The sequence below is a fragment of the Pollachius pollachius genome (assembly GCF_949987615.1).
Source record: "Pollachius pollachius genome assembly, chromosome: 1".
In the NCBI taxonomy this organism is placed as follows: domain Eukaryota; kingdom Metazoa; phylum Chordata; class Actinopteri; order Gadiformes; family Gadidae; genus Pollachius; species Pollachius pollachius.
Window position 1 is genome coordinate 18,748,171 of NC_136934.1, and position 17,181 is coordinate 18,765,351.

Below are 17,181 nucleotides of genomic sequence, written 5' to 3' on the forward strand. Positions count from 1 at the left end.
TGAATCTCCAGGTCGAGGCAACACACCCCAGACAAAAAAACAAGAGGGTTGAGCCTTTCACCCAGGGAGACACCTCGGAGCATGAGGACACGCCGTGAAATCCTCCCAACAACGGCCCCCGAGCGAGGGCCCTCGGTTCCCACGGTGATTTACAGTACAAACCCTGAACAAACACGCCTCTCATTACAGGCTGGACAAAGGGAGGAGATGAGCACAGGTAGATCAGCCAATCAGCTTCTCAGGAAAAGAAAACGCCAGCGTTTCTTTCCTTGGAATGACCTGAGAAAAGCTAACAGGACCCTCCTTGTCTGGGTGATGCAGGGCCGCTTCATAGTAACGCCCACAGCCCTCTTATGTCTAAGGGGTATTTTGATCAGGGGGTGGATGTCTGTTTTGGGTGGGAGCGGGGTTGCAAGCTAAATTCCTGCAAGTCGGATGGCAACAGCAAGCAATAGATAACCCACTATAAACTACTGGGCCTTCCATGGCATGCAAAGCTTTGAGGCTAAAGGACAGTCAACTGTCTTGTAAAAAAGTCAGTTTTGGCCCAGCTATGGCAATATACTGAATGTCACAGGGTAGATAAACAACTGGAAACACCACTGTTCGTGGAGTGCAGCTCATCTACATCTGCTGGACACCTACTGCTGCCCAGGCTCCTCCGTACTCCGCAAAAAAAGGTGAATAATAAAGAATTTCATAATTTACTTCCATACTGCGTGAGGCACATTCTTGGCGGGCGATGTAGATGCACAGGGCCAGACAGGCATCTCGGCCTGCTGGCCTTAACCCAAACACAGGCGCCTCCAACTCATAGATGCTTCTCCTTCCCTCTCCAATATCTTTCTTTTCTTCCTCCCTCCGGTTCCCATAATCAGGCTTCCACGAGCGCAAGGCGGGTGAGCGTTGGGAGGAGGCCCATACGTTGAGAGAGTAAGAGAGAACAGGAGAGAGAGAGAGCAGGAGAGAGCGAACATGAGGGCGAGAGACAGAGAGCGAGAGACAAGAGAATACAAAGTTGAGGGCCAACATAGTGCGTGAAAATCCAAAGGAAGAGTACGCAGCTGTTTCTCATATAAGGATGATATAGGAACCATTAAGCTCTAAGTTTACTGCCACTTAGAACATTACACTCTAGCATACTTCAGAGGGTCTGTCACAAAGGTTTACCGGGGAAGGGAGATGAGCCGTCGGGCCAGAAGGGCTGCATTAACGTTGTTTTGAGGAGAAAATGCTTTACAGTGGAGGCCTCCCTCGAACCAACCTTCAGGACACATTGTTGTCAGTAAGACGACTCCTTCTTTGACATCCTTTGTCCAAATACCTCTCTACTTTATAGTAGACCTCCTGGCGAAGTTATGGAGCCACGCTGCTGTGATCTGGACGCTTAATGCAATTACAATGAGAGTCAACTCCCTGCAAGCGCCCCATGCTGGCTCTGCCTGGAACCAGCTGTAAGCAGACACTTCTAATGTGCCGAGAAGAGCACTTGCAAAGAAGGGAGTGACAGGCCCTCAGATCCGTCATGTTGGTGCACACGGCCCAGGTCTTCAGCCTGGCACAGAGATGTCAAGGATGAATTCGATGATGAAAGCAGGTCATCTGGAACACCAAGGCGTGTTTTCGTTCTCGTTTTTTTCTCACAGATTTGTCTTTTTTCTTCAACTTTAATTTGGCATGACAACCACTTCAGCAATTCACAAGAATCCGTGCCTGGTAGATATTGCCAAATCATTGCCTTGGGATTTATTTTTCTGTACAAAAAAAGCAAAAGGCACAAGGAATCAATGGACTGGGTTCTGTCTGGCCACAAAAAAGTTATTGACAGACTGAACAAAGTCTAAAGAACAACCTCTGACACACATTCGGCTGTGTTGCTGTGCAGGCTGTAAAGGTTAAAGCAGGGAAAGAGCTTTGAAGTCAAATGTGAGGGGAACAACATGACATCTTTCATGTCATCTTGATGCCAAGCTAATTACTGGCTAACCTACTTTGTCCTTGTCACTAGATGAGACGTTCTGAAAGATCAGGAATATTAAAGCCCCAGCAGAATTATAAGAGCTTGCAGAAAAAGTATTAGAGAAAAAAGAAATACTGAAAATAGTTTTAACACGTCTTGAAAAGGAGTCCCGAGAATCAAAGCGGTTCTGCGCGGGTCCACAGGCTCGCTAACGAGGCAGCTCACCACAGGAGGCCTCCAGGTTTACAAGGAGCTCCAGCACGCTGAGTGAACGGCGGAGAGTGAAGGCTTCTGGGGGAATCGGGCGAAAGCCCCCCGCTGCTGGGGGAGCCAGACCGCAGCGACCACGGCGCTAGGTAACCAGGGCGACGGCGGCGTGATGCTAATGCTGCTGATGCTACAGTTCAGGAACAGCGGGACTGAGGGGGTCCTAATGGAGACAAGCCGCTGGTGGAGCCAAGCGTGTTTTAGAGCGTTCACACACTTTAAAGTGTTTCAACACGGCCCCTCTGGCTGCAGCTTGGCCCAACAACACACACCTCTTTCTCTTTTCTTTTTCGAGTACATTATCCTCAGTCATTGATAGACAATCACCTTTTGTGTTTCTTCATTCTGCCACGTTCATCGTCGGAGCCTTTCATCATCATTAGTTTTGCCTTGAAGCCACAGTAACTACTATTAGAAGGGATTTGTTATCTATATTTAAAAAACTATGAATAGGTAATAGTTTGATGTGTTATGTTTTACACCAAGTAGCAAAGGTTGAAAAACATCCATCAGAAAGAGAGAAAAGCCAAAATAAAGAAAACTGATGTTTTCATGGAAACGCTCTGAGGAGAATGTTGATGCAGAGGAGATGCAGGCAGTAATCTAGTGCAGAGTCAGCAGAAGAACATAAACACCTCAGCCAAAATGCTAAATTAACAGAAATGTGATTTTTTTTTTTTTAAAAAGGTCCCTAAATGCACAATCCAAACATTCTAAAAAGGAATAGGGAAACTTCATATTTCCCCCACATGTTTCTTCAAGCCCCCTAGGGCATCAGGTTCAGCTTTTCTGTGATTCTGCTTGAGGGAGCAGCAATAAAATCCCGTCCAAGATATCAGACACGTATCGTGAGCTGCTGTCATACCTCCAAAAGCATTCTAGCGTTATTCTCGTTTCTTTCAAGAAGTTAAGAGAACCGTAACCAAAATAAATGAGAGAAACGCAGGATGGAGAGAACAAAACATTAACAGACATCAGATCCAAGGCAGCTGTTTCTAAAATAAAACATCTTCAAGCCATTGGTGTCAGACCGATCCAGAAGCTTGCGGTGTTTAGATGAACCAAATGAATTGCGGTGCACCTCTAAATGCCATCAATGACAACCGAAACCGTGACAGATGCGAAGATATTCCTGTAGGCCAAGGCGCTGGCACAAACAATGAAAGCAATGGAGGTCACCGCCGCTGTGATTTACAACTCAGGCGAGATTCTACGCAACGACAAAGCCTACGACACCTGGCCTGGATATAGACATAGAAAGGCCTGATGAAACAATGGGTCCGAGCCTAGAAAGAGGACAGACCAGGCTGAGGGGAAAGTAACGGCAGGTCCACACCAGGCTAAAGGGACCGGGCAGGAGCAGAGGAAGAGAAACCACGGCTGTGGGAGAAGTGCCTTGCACTGCTTTACCTGGAGAAGGTGTTCCTGGCGTAGTGCATGATGCTGTCGAAGTCGTACACCTCACCCAGCGAGTCCACCTCGCCTGGCTCCATCTTCAGGAAGTTGTACTCTTGTCCTGCAGCGCGCAAGGAGAAACATGTGGAACTATGAATGTAAGCTAGGGATGACGAAATAGCCGTGTTAGGCTAAGGGTGTTAAACATATAGCAACATGCTTGCCATGCCCATAGAGATTAATTGTATTAATTAAAAATAAATATACATGTGTAGCATGTACCACTAACCCGTTTTTAATTTATTTATATCTATCTATCTATCTATCTATCTATCTATCTATCTATCTATCTATCTATCTATCTATCTATCTATCTATCTATCTATCTATCTAGCTCTATGAAAAACGGGTTAGTGGTACATGCTATACATGTATATTTGTTAGCTTAGTCCTGTGTCTTTGTCTTATAGGCAGGTTGGTAGGTAGGTAGGGAGCTAGGTAAGTAGGTAGGTAGGTAGGTAGGTAGGTAGGTAGGTAGGTAGGTAGGTAGGTAGGTAGGTAGGTAGGTAGGTAGGTAGGTAGGTAGGTAGGCAGGTAGGTAGGCAGGTAGGTAGGTAGGCAGGTAGGTAGGCAGGCAGGTAGCCAGGCCACGGGTCTTACCTGGCTGAATGTTGTCCCTGATGATGCTGACATGTTCGTCCCGGTCCGGTCTGGTGTGCTCGTGCCAGAAGCCGATCACATGGCCCAACTCGTGCACCACAATACCGAACTTGTCACAGTTTTTGCCAATAGAAATGGCCTGGGGTCCCCCACCCCTGCGGCCCACGTAGGAGCAGCATCTACACAAACACACACACACACAGTTTGTTTTCCAACACCGAGCCGAACAGTGGAATAGTAAGCAAGAGGAAATCCACACAGGACTGACAAACATGGGAATTGGGAACAGGGCGGACAGACATGGGAATTCCAAGCTTGCCAATTTGATATAATTCCTAAAGCAAACTCAAGGTTCACGTTAAGAGGGATCGTTATGGAAAAAGGTTGCTTGCTCCTGACAGCCTCTGTAGTGTTCCGGCAGCGACAGCCTCTCCAGCCAGACGTACAGGAGAGAGACTCATTCACGTGTGTGCCAGCCCAGAGGCAACAGAGCACAGCGGTGGAGGCTGACTGGCCTGGACCCAGGCTGACATGAAAGGTTTAGCGCGCACACACACACACACACACACACACACACACACACACACACACAAATTACGGTGGGCCCAGCCAGCCTCTCCTGAGACACGCCTTGAACTTTGCACAGGACAGATGGGGCTGCTGCTGAGCACGCAGGCCAGCCAGCCATCCCACCGCTAACCACTGCTGCCCGTACGGAGAATGTCATCCCTGTTCCTCCCCAGGCCCGTCACCGGAGCTAAATGCGGCCGCTGACAAATTCGGCTGGAGTAAAGTTGCATCCGCTTGCCGGTTGTGCATGGGTCATGATATCAAGATTTAAGTTCATGGTTTTTCTTAGGTATTCAAAGAATACAGTACATCTGGATTTGTCAATGGGAATAACGTGGCTGGAAAAACGTTCATGCGCCGCATACGCTGCTTGCTGGGGCACAGTTTGGGATAAAATAAAACGATGTATATCAACTGTATATAACTATGGATAACAAAAATAACTGATTTTGCCAAAAGCTTTTCAGATTATTTTGTCATGTTATCCCAAACATGATATAAATTATCGCATGCTCAGCACTCCTGCTGCGGGGCAGAGGAAGTGAGGAATATTTCACCTCACTGAAAAGGGATTTTGGAATTTAAACCTCACAATAGTCGCTTAGCAACAAGAACCCCGAAAGACCAGCGCCTTTCCCGAGGGGGGGCCGTCAGGCCCCACGAGGCCCAGAAAGGCGTCGTCTAATTAATGGACCGACTTGTCAAGCAGAAAACTACTGCTGCGGTGCACCCTGTGGAAAGGCTTAGTGTGCACTCCTCTGGGTGCCATTATGTTCCACTAAGTATTACACAAACTGTTTGCCTGAGACACGCTGCCACGGCAGAGCAGGAAGCACACTCTGCCCGTGAATGGGCTTCTGTCTCTGCGCCCGGTAGGGGGTCCCGGAACAACCACGGACACACGGACCGCCTCGCGGACACAAAGTAGCGGATGAGGCTGCCAGGCACTTGGTGGGAGATGGGGTGGGGAGGGGGTGATGTCCAACCGGGCCGCGGGGGAGGGGGGGGGGGGGGGGGGGGGGGGGGGCTGTTCAGGTGGTTGATCAGCACGAGGTGGGTGAGGTGGGGGGGGGGTGATGGCTAGCAGGGCATGGGGATGGGGTCAGGGAGGGAGGCTGTGGGAGGTGGGAGAGTTGGGGGGGGGGGTGATATCCAGCAGGGCCAGGGGAGGGAGGCGGTTCAGGTGGGGGATCAACACAATGAGGTCTGGTGGTCACTCACCCGCACGGCCGGTAGGTGAACACGATGTAGCTCTCCTCCTGCGTCCGCTCAATGAAGGTCACGCAGGTGTGCTTCTCCCAGTGGCGCATGGCCTGGCGGAAGATGGCCCGCTGGCTGCCTGGAAGGGACGACACGCACCACCGCGCGTCAACAACACACAGACACACGCAGAAGGACCACCACATTGCCAATTACATGTTGGACTGACTGCTCATGGGATAACATGTTGTATCATTACTTCCCACAATTGTGTTACTCTGAGTGCGTGTGACTCTGCCGTTGCTCAGTGAGTGTGTTGCGGCGTGCAGAGCACTGCTCACCACTGAAGTTTCCACTGATGACGTAGGGGATCACGCCTTCCGGCCACACCCGCTCCGGGCGGGACGTGGCCGCCCGCTTCGTCCGGTGAGCCCCTTGTCTGCTCCGGTTAGTCAGAGAGTCTGGAATCCACAGTAGACAGGAAAACGTGTTCATGTTCAATTAAGATGCTGAAAGGATGTCAGAACTACCAAAGTTTGTCAGCACGTATGTTCCATTTTTATCCCCCCCCCTTTTCACAACTGTGAATCAGATCACACACACACACACACACACACACACACACTTCCGAGCACTGAACAGATGTAATGCGATTCAAGTCCTCATCAGCTCAAAGTTATTTGCCAGCTGTTGCCAGCAATGAAGACTCTTATCTCCCTCTGTTCCAATCCTTCAGCATTCATTTATTGGCATTCCTAGTGAGGGATTTTATATTTTGATGCAATTAGTGGCCCATCAGTGACATGACACTGGCTAGAGTATGAAACGTACGCGTTCATTCTCTTATCTAGAGACCTTCCACCAAAAGTGAAACATAATGTTGCTTATTTTTAAAAGAAGAAGATTAAACACGGCATGCTAGATAACCATCGAGGAGCATTCACTATACAAACATAGTCAATGTTGTTGTGATATTAATCTGCCTCTTACAAGTGTACCGCAAACGACTCCCCCTTCCTGAGTCATATCTTACTGGAAAACAGTGAAGATTCACAGGCAATGGCTTCCAAGTATTTACAACTGAGGGGAACATACATCTATATCTACCTTGGCCCAACCCAGAGGCTGGTTACCTGTGTTGTTGAAGGTCTGGACGGTTCTCTGGGCCACGTCTATGATGCGGTCCACCTTGAACATCCGCATGTCCTCCTCGTCCAGGGCGATGTCCCCCCAGAAGGCCACTGGAGGAGACAGGGAGGCGGCACGCGTCAGCTTAATGGCGGCGGCACGCGGCGCGGCCGGCCTGCAGCCAGCTGCGCCGTCTACTGGGCTGCAGGCCTTTCCTTTCTCCCAGAATGAGAGGGCTATCCTAAACGCTGCTCAAAGCACTTGTTAGGGGCCTTGAAGTTTGTACACACACACATACACACACAGACACATACACACAGTTTTCGAAAGAGAGTCTATATTGAATTCAAGAATATATTACATAAAAAATGTGCATCAATCCACCAAAATAAATCCATATGTTCGTGCAGTAATGGGCCCATTAGGTCTTTCAGATGGAGGCACGCCTTCTCAAAAGTGCATACAAGGCATGCTAAACAACTAACAGCTTTTTAATAAGGCAAAGAAAAGAGAAATAAGCAAATATGGCTTCATGAGGAATGTGCTTTATGGGATTCCTCGATAAATGCCCCGGTGCTGTGGTGGCTGAGATTCCTCTCTGGAGAGACAAGGCCCGCTGTTTTACAAGCCTTTAACACCAACAAGCTTCCCGAATTTATTGCGGCTTTATATGCAGGAGTGGGTAGGGTGGGGTGCTTTTGATGGGTGGGATGAGTAAACAGAGAGAGGGGTCAACAGGAGATGAAGGCCTCCTGCCCTCAGGGGGTGTCATGCTGGAAGGCACAATGCTTCCCAGTGATGAAGCCCTCAGGAAATGCAGTCTCACCACTGGAAGGAAGGGTTTACCCGGCCCAGGGTCAAGGCTCTGTTTGTTTTAAGGCCTGCACCCGGGCCTGATAGGGCGGATCTTGTAGTGCAATTCCGGGAAAGGCAGAAGTTTATACTTGATCGAGGATAAATATAAAGAAAGCAATCTCAAGCTTAATCAGATCTTAAATCACTTGATAGCTTGAATGTTACGGCATGTTTCCTCACGTAGGATATCATCTGAATCAGTGGACCAGGCCCCCCCCCGCGGCCCCCTGCCACCTGCAGGGCTCTCCTTGAAGAATGGCGGTGTGGATTTATTAGCTAACGATAGCAATAAGAAGAGGTGTAGATCACCGCCTGCAAGACCAGACATGCACCGACTACGGGTTTCAAATTCCACAGAGGTCAAGGATCCTTTCATTTGCACTCCTGAAAGAAACCCAGTAATTCACTCCCACCAAACCAGGATAATGCATGAACGATGTCAGCTCCTTAACTTAAAAATCACCGCAGGAAGAAAACCTCCCTAAATCAGCACAGAGCCAGATGTCTTCATCGATAAGCAGTGGATGGGCCTCGTTGTTGTTGTTGTTTATCCTCAGCTCACCATCTTCATGGATCCCAATAACTGCCTGTGTATAGGTGGCGACTGGAGACGTTGCAAAATGTAACTTTCTTATCATAAACCACAGAGCTCTGCTCCCCTCGTCAAGTCATAAACCCTCCGCTGCTGGAAAGCGTTGAGACTATTAAAGCTAACCCATTATTACTGCATGGCATCATCCATGATTTGGCTCAGACCCAGGCCAAAAACCAACATGGCGGTCTCCTCCACCTCCACCCCCACCCCCGTCCCACCAAGTGTGCTGGAGAGGGCTTGTTAATCCGCAGCGTCATTGTTCCCCGACAACGTGGTGGTGGTGAGGATTTGAAGTGAGCGAATGCCTGAACCCGGTGGGTCTAGCGTCTCTCACCGGGGGCCCGCTGGTCGCCGTGGAGACCACACTGCTGCTGCTGCTGCTGCTGCCGGCGCAGGTTTACGGGGAAAGGATTAGGAATTAATCCCCTTGTCTTCGGGCTTTAATTATTCACAGACACAGAATTTTGGGAATCTTTTGTGTACACAGCATTGGGCCTGCCGAGGTGCTGGAGTGGGCGGAGGTGAGAGGTGATCAACTCATCCAGAAAGCAGAGTTGTAGTGATAAAATGAAGTACAGTACACACGCAGCACAGAGGGGAACGTGGGAAGAATTAGTTAAATACAGCAGATCTGAGCCCAGCTGGTGGATCAAAGATCATAAGCCAGTACAGTACGATCCGAGCAGAATTAATCAGCTAAATTAAAACACTGCAGCTGTGGAATGTTTAATATGAAGAAACTAAAACGGATCATTATTATCATCCCCACTGAGCGGTACGGTGCGCTACATACCATGGACCTCTGGACGCAAGCCAATGCAAACAAACTCCAGAGAAACACCGATCTCAGTGGCCAGGGAAACAGAGTACAGGCTGTGTGAAGCGAAACCCTACTCCAGAGCACCGTCCCACCAGCCTACACCATCAGATCAGATTACACCATCAGACTACACCATCCATCAGACAACTTCCCCCGTCTACACCATCCATCAGACTACACCGTCACTAGACTACACCACCCACCTACACCCCCAAACTACACCACCAGAGTACACCATCAGACTACACCCCCAGCCTGAAACGCAACGCTTTGGGGTCACAATCTGGGACCCCCAACCCCCAATTACTGGGATGGACCCCATTTCTTTGGACATAGTCTCTCCACCATTATAATCCTTTGGATCAGAGACTGGCCACGCCCCCCCCCCCCCCCCCCCCCCCATCACCCGTCCCCCCTCCCTTAACCAATGATCATCCCATCCAGTCAGATTACACTTGAGATCTCCATTAAATTAAAGTCCATTGACTCAAGTAATGCCCTGTCCTCTGCCGCATCCACCCTGCAAGAACAGACCCTTGGCTTTGTTCCTCCTCCTCCTCCTCCTCGTCCCTAAGTCTCCCCTCTGTAAGTAGCACACCGGGGCATCTGCCACTGAAGCCCTGCACAAACATCAGGCCTGAGATTACACAGAAGGCAGCACTGCAGCCTATATTTAGAGGTCCAGCTGTGGCCTCCCAGCCCCTGGTCCTGATATGTGTGTGTGGAGGAGTAAGACGCTCTCTTCCCCCCGTGCAACACACTGTGTCAACGCGGGAGTCTGGAATGCATCTCAATGCGGTGGCGACACCTTTCAGTGTTTGGTAACAAACGCTGCGTTTGAATTCCAATGGGAGCCTATAGTGTATTGCGTTAAGGTGATGATCGTTTGATGACGGGATAAGTGTCGCATTTTTAAAAAGGGGGTTGATTCAGAGAAACCTGTTTCAACCAAAATACAATTAGATTACTCAAATAAAAAAAGGGAAATATAACAAACAAATGATATAGAGGGAATTTAGAACAAAGTCACGGCTGTCTCTGAAAGTGGGACCCTTGCACAAAGCGGACCGGTTTCCTTGTTATTCAGCAGCGCTTCTCCTTCTTCTGGGTAAAAACAACAACAGCTGTTATGCTCCTGCAAATGCTTACCTTCACTGTGGACATTTTCTATCAGTGCAATCCGAACCCAAGGTGGGAGGGACGTCAGCTTATCTGCTCTGTTTCTAAAGGCATAATTAAAAGAAGGATTCCGCCGCAGCTCGCAGCTAAAGCCCCCAGACACCGGATTACTATCCAATAAAAGCCTGCGCTCATCAGCAGCCGCCCGGCTAAAGATCAAGACGGCCGCCGCCACACCGGGGACCCACTCTTATTGACAACGCCAAGGGGCCAGTGGAGGGAAAGGTCACACAGCAAGGAACCCTAACATTTCACACTCAATCAAGGCCATTAGCGGATGTGGCTTCAACACATCTCTGCCACTGATTACAGCTAAACCTCCTGGAAACGCCACCATAGCCTGCCCAGGATGGAAATCTCTTTGTTGACTTCTTGAGTGTTAACTCTGTTCATCTAAGCATCTAAGACATATGTGCTGCTCCAGCCAGGTTTAGATATGAGAGGCCATGAAGAGGACGTTTCTAACAGTCTTATAAATAAAAACCTGCTGGAGCTAAAAATGTCCCTCAGTGGGTGACTTCAATGCATTCATATTTGTTCAGTGTTGATTGGAAGACAAAAACAGAAACAAAGAAACTGCACCTTTCAAGGTGAGCTGTAATGTGTCAGGGTGAAATGGACCAGAAGAAAACGAGTGAATAATAAAGAGGTGCTTGGTAAGCTGGTCATTATTAGAGCCTAATTAGGCGTCAGTGGAGCTATGTAAATGTCTCCCCCAAAGCATTTGTCTTACTCGCGGGCTCTGTCCCAAGACTAGCAGCGCAAGATTAGTTATAACTTAGCACGGAAAACAAACATATTGTTCAAGCTAATGCTCCGAGATCATGCCAATAGATTGGCCCGCTAATCACTGGCCCCCTGCGGGGAGAGGATCCGCGGGGGGGGGGGCTGTGATGTCAAACACACACAGTGTGGGCTGGGCCATATAGGCAGGGTTCCATGATAAAGGAATGGGTCTATTTAAATGGCGCTTAAAGGCCCATTCAGCGTTAGCCCCATCACAGTTTTCAAAAAGGGAGAACTTGGCAGATAGACCTATAAAAAACGATTGCCTTGATCCGTCTCTTGAATTGCAGTTGTTTTGTTTTGTTTTGTTTTTGTGCTTTCAGAAAGGGGTGTTCAGACCCAACCCACAGCCCCTCCGTGTTGGAGTTCTGCACAAAAAGGGCATTCAGTGGTTCAGAAGTAGTAGAAGCGCCCCGTGCACTGAATCTTTTTGACCTGGCGCAATTATGGAATGATGACATACTTTGGCAGCAATCTTTTTCTCTTCTTTATCGTCTCATTAGAATATAAACCGTAGAAAATATGGTTTGTTTATATTGTTGAATGAGAATTAAGTGCAACAGAAGTCAGTGTTCACAAATCGACTTTCATAGGTCACTATCTATTTCAGTTTTTGGATGTGTCACATGAATCCAAAGAAACCAAACCAGATTGCCACAATGTGTTCTTTGTTAGATTCCTAATTTGCCATGTTCATATTAATCTTCATAGACGTCAAAACCAGTCGGTCGAATACATTAGCAAAGATCTGTAAAAATTAGGATTCTCTCATCCTAAAAATATTGGTGCACTGTTGATTGAAAGCAATTGACATAAATGGGGAGTCTCCACTTTCTCAGCCAGAAACATTGTCTGCAGGTTCTTGTTTTGGCCACAACTACCACGCTTTTGGGAGAGGATGTTGGAAAGGGAGCAAAGAAACGTCTGGTAAATTCCAGCCCCCCACATGAATGGTCAACACTCAGCCCACCTGAGCTGCTGCTGGCCTGGCCTGGCTGACCCCGCCGCACCCCTCCTCCCACCAGCCTTCTCCCCTTGGCAATCAGTGAATGACCCACAGTCTCGCTGAGTGTCAGAGCGGCTCGGTAAAGGGAGCCGCTTGCATAAGAAAGAATCTGAAGTGAGTGCCACAGCGTGTGTGTGTGTGTGTGTGTGTGTGTGTGTGTGTGTGTGTGTGTGTGTGTGTGTGTGTGTGTGTGTGTGTGTGTGTGTGTGTGTGTGTGTGTGTGTGTGTGGGGGGGGGGGGGGTCCTACTAGCTGCACCTTCTTTACCTCACTAAGAGCAATGCAAATACAAACAGCTTGCACACTTGCATGCCAAACTAAAAACTACATGTACATTAGTTGTAGTTTTCCCCCGTTCCGTATCTAGAGCCCATGGATGGTACCAGTAGTTAGGATTGTGGCATCCACATAAATAATTCCAGAAGTTCATGTCAATGTCAAGAGCGATTTTGTTCTCTGGAAAACAGAGCATTTAACAGAGCAGACAATGAGCATGACTGGATCTCATACATTTTTTATCTGGAAAATAATCTCTGTGGGTTAAATGACTTTATTGGGACACTGCCAAGATTGGAGTTCTGCAAACTCATTGGTTTTTCCACGACTTACGTTTCAACACAGTTTCAAAGTTACTGCTGCACAATGCACACTTCATCTCCATCAATAGACGGTTGTAACTCAAATCCGCGTCCACGCGCTGCACTGACATGTCTACATGACAACGGCCTGATAATCCTTTGAAACGCAGCCCTCAAACCTTCAGCTGAGGTGAGCTTCCAGTTGACACTCACTCGATAGAACCAAGATGCCACACAAAACTTTCCTTGAGGGAGGAAGGCATAGCCAAAAAGCAATGAATGAAATAATGAATTGAAAAACCGAAAGGAAAAGAAAAAGCCTAACTCGATAAGATGCTGCTGGTGATGATTAATCTGGGTATTTTCTCTCCATTGTAGCAGTCTTTGTGGTGTGAGTTGTATGTTGTGTCAGCATAGGGATTTTGCCACGGAGTAGGAGAAGGGAAGAAAATGGGTGGGTGGTTAATTGTGGGAGGGTGGGAAAGGAACTCTTGTGGAGAGACAAGCGCCCCCCCCCCACCAGGAGGAAGCAATAAACTAAATGTGTGTTTTATACAAAATAATATGCAAACAATTGTTATAGAGCTGCTTTCATCACCAACACATTCAGCCAGCACACTGATTGGAAGTGCAGAGTTGATTAGCGGACACACACACACACACACACACACACACACACACACACACACACACACACTCTTGCGACAGGACTCGTGTTCCTCTGGCGTCAAACATCCATTTGCTACATGTTTGAGCAGAAAACTAATAGTTTGTGTTTCAACGATCTGTGATTCATACAGAGTCACCGCTTGTGAACACTTCATCACAGAATACAAGCAATAAGGAGAGAGCAGGGAGCACCAGTAAGGAGAGCATGAAGCACCAGTAAAAAGAGCAGCCTCATCATCGCCATACGTTGGTCCACCATAACTGCACCACCCAGTGTTTACATGAAGCCTCAACGGTCAGACCCCTTACAGCCCGTGAAGGAGTCTGCGTGACTCACTCCTCTGACATCCCTCTAGAGGCGAGGGGACATCCAGGAGACAGCTGAGAGTTTGGGAGAATAAGTGTTTTTGTGATAAATCGTCCCATCATAAAACTTGCAGATGCTAGATCGGTAAAGACTTTGAGGACATTAGAGGTCAGCCTGAATCCAACGGTTCTTCTGAAACCTGAATACGCTCACCAGATGGAAAACACAATCTGTTCGAATTCCCTCAAAGGGATTTGGCAAGACATTGAGTTCACATTGGAAGCGAGGGAATCGTCTGATTGCAATGACAACTGAGATAGGCTTTGGCTAATTCTATAAAAAATATAGCCTAAGGCTATATAATTTCAAACATAATCAAATTGATATGTAAGCCGACACTTCACGCAAAGGCAGCTTCAAATGTTTGGGTATAACTGCATTTTCACGGAATACAGAACAATAAATAAAAACAATGGAGTAAATTGTACACATCATCTCTTCTCAACTTCACTGCTCCACCTCCTCCAATCTGAGTGGCTGTCTGACCAGCCGGTGGACGGCAGCAGACTGAGACTGGGAAAAAACCTTCTCATATAATAAAAAGCTGAATCTCGTTGTTTTTTCCAGACAGTCGCGGTAATGTGTTCAACCAGCCACCAAACGTCTCCGTTAGAGCGGTTGTTGTTGTTATTGTTGTTCTTTATGAGAAGCAGGCCTGACGGTACATCTGGTCAAACATTAAGCGGAAACTTTTCGGACTCCTAACATCACAAAGAACAAAAAAGTAGGCCAATCGCATGTAAACTCCTCAGATTTTTGATTACGTTTTCTCCTATTTGCATCTACAACATTATACTTTTTTGTCATCGTACATTTTAATATCCAAACAAATGTGTCACTTTGTGAAATAAAACGCAGAGCGCGTCCTAAAGCTTCTTAAAACCACATCCCGGCTGTCATCCTTGGAGCCTCCAGGGCCACTGAGCAGCTCCGAACTAATAGGGATCCGTGGCAGGCTTCACCTCCACAGTAAGAGAGGTACATTCCGCTGCAAAGAAAGAGCTTACCAGCTTTACAGGGATCCTTGTAGTCGATCACCTCTGAGCTGGCAGACGGCTCCACATAGTAGCTCGGCTCTATCGCCTCAAGATCCACCGCCGATAGCAGGCGAAGACAGCCCAGCAGGAACGCACACCTCGCCGCGAGATCCATGGTTCTGGTGGGGACTCGGCGGAGAGCCGAGGAATAAAGGGGAGGAAAGAGGGACGAGAGAGAGGGACAGACGCGCCGCGAGAGAGAGAGAGAGAGAGGGAGGGAGAGAGACAGAGAGAGAGAGGGAGAGAGGAAAATGGGAGGTTTGGGGAAATGAGATCCCTCCGGAGGGCGGGTTTAACGGAGTCCTGATTCCGGGGCAGCGATGCGCCCCTAGCCGAGCTCGGGGCGCGTAGCACGTTAGCTGCAAACTTTGGTTTTTATAACTGCACTAAAACACACCTTTACGGTATAAAACACACCTTTGAGGTCTGCGCTGTGAACACATGGGACCTATCAAACGGGCACGGCCTGGGAATCCATCGTTTGAAAATCAATATAGTACGGTTGGAGAGATACATATGTGGACATATTGATATTAATAGTTCACAAAGTATCTCTCTACGTCTCCCTTCCTCATCCGCTAATCAATGCGCGCGAGATGCGCGTGAAGGGAAAGAGCCAAAACAAAAGCGCTCGCTCACGCACGCGGAAATATTCGCACGTGTGCTCTTGAATCCACCCAACACAAACACCCCCCCACACACACACGCACGCACACGCGCGCACACGCATAAACACACACACACATCTCTAAACCTTTTTAGAGAAGCGCCATCTATTGACCAAATATATAACTGTTTTATTTAGTTAGGGTTAGAGTAGGTGACTAGTTGGGGGGGGGGGGGGGGGGGGGGTTAGGTGACTAGCAGTTCAAGCTCTGACAGATATTAAGCTTTCCCAACATACAATGAAAGTCTAAGTGTTGCAAGAGCTGAGTTCAGGCACGCACACACTGAACAAACAGACAAAAAATACTGAGAAATACAAGCGTATTGAAAACACAGCGCTTTATTAGAGGGGGATTTACTTGTAGTTGTTTAGCCTGAATTTCAAAGAGTTAATTATGGAGTTGAGATTTTTCAATGACAAAACAATTATGGGACAGACGTTTTTAACGGTTCCGTTTTAGATGGTTCATGCAATCATTTTAGCAATCAATATATAATGAATAATACAATGATAAAACAACAAAGAAATCATTCTGCAAAGAAAACAAAAGACTTGAAATTAGCTTTTGCTGTTCACTGTAAACAAATATTAATAAAGGAATAGAGGTTATAAGTGATAGGGGATTATAGATAGATCATTATAAAACACACAACAGTAAGAAATGAACATAAACTAAAACATGGTTGGTTCCCTATGAACACAATAATCCACAATGTCAGACAATAAACAATTCTCTTGCAAAGAGCATAATCCATGATCTCTACAGCTTCTTCTTCTGAAACGAGGGGAGCACATAGCGACATATTGTAATCAAGCCTTCAGCTTTTTGGAGCATAGCAGCAGCTTATAGCAGTGCCCAGTGTTGTGGCCTCTTCAGTCTTTCTTCCAGATCAGGCCTTGATGCCCGGTCAGATGAGAGGGTGGGTCAGGGCCCTGGTCAAGGAGGGCTGGGTGGCTCTGCCTCCTAAAGGCCCATCTGTAGGTCACAGCCCCTGGGCAGGTATCTGAGAGTTGAGCTGGTTCTAGCAGCCAGCCAATCGTGGCGAGAAACCCTCGTGCATCACTGCTGCGAAGGACGACATTGAAACACGGTGTGATTTACGAACCCTGGAGCACACAAAGTAATTGTCTGTGAGAAAACCCTTGTGGAATCCATTGGGATATGGTCCTTAATTCCAATTAAAATGTGACCTATGGCAATGCTACGGATAGAATATTTGTATGCATAATTTGGTCATAATAGCCTACATACAGCAACCTGACACAAATTTACAATATATAGAGCTGATATGGCGTTAAAGTATGACAAAAAAAAGCAACCACTTTGAAAGTATTGGGCTTGTATAATTAAAACCAGACAGAACCATTTAATTTCTAAAGAGATACACCCCCCCCCCCCACACACACACACACACACATTCCTCCTCCCCCTCCCCCTCTCAT

The 17,181-nt window shown here is 47.7% G+C and overlaps 1 protein-coding gene across 1 annotated transcript in view; it reads right to left on the reverse strand.

The window, feature by feature from the left end:
* bmp1a (bone morphogenetic protein 1a) overlaps positions 1 to 15,210 on the reverse strand; it is a 29,070-nt gene extending 13,860 nt beyond the window's left edge. The window contains exons 1-6 of the mRNA XM_079728729.1: positions 15,042 to 15,210; positions 7,186 to 7,293; positions 6,394 to 6,513; positions 6,074 to 6,191; positions 4,283 to 4,461; positions 3,638 to 3,743 (exon numbers count right to left, since the gene is read on the reverse strand). Of these exons, the coding sequence (XP_079584855.1) occupies positions 3,638 to 3,743; positions 4,283 to 4,461; positions 6,074 to 6,191; positions 6,394 to 6,513; positions 7,186 to 7,293; positions 15,042 to 15,186 (776 nt within the window). The 5' untranslated portion in view covers positions 15,187 to 15,210. The remainder of the gene's footprint in view (positions 1 to 3,637; positions 3,744 to 4,282; positions 4,462 to 6,073; positions 6,192 to 6,393; positions 6,514 to 7,185; positions 7,294 to 15,041) is intronic.
* Between the last annotated feature and the right edge of the window lie 1,971 nt (positions 15,211 to 17,181).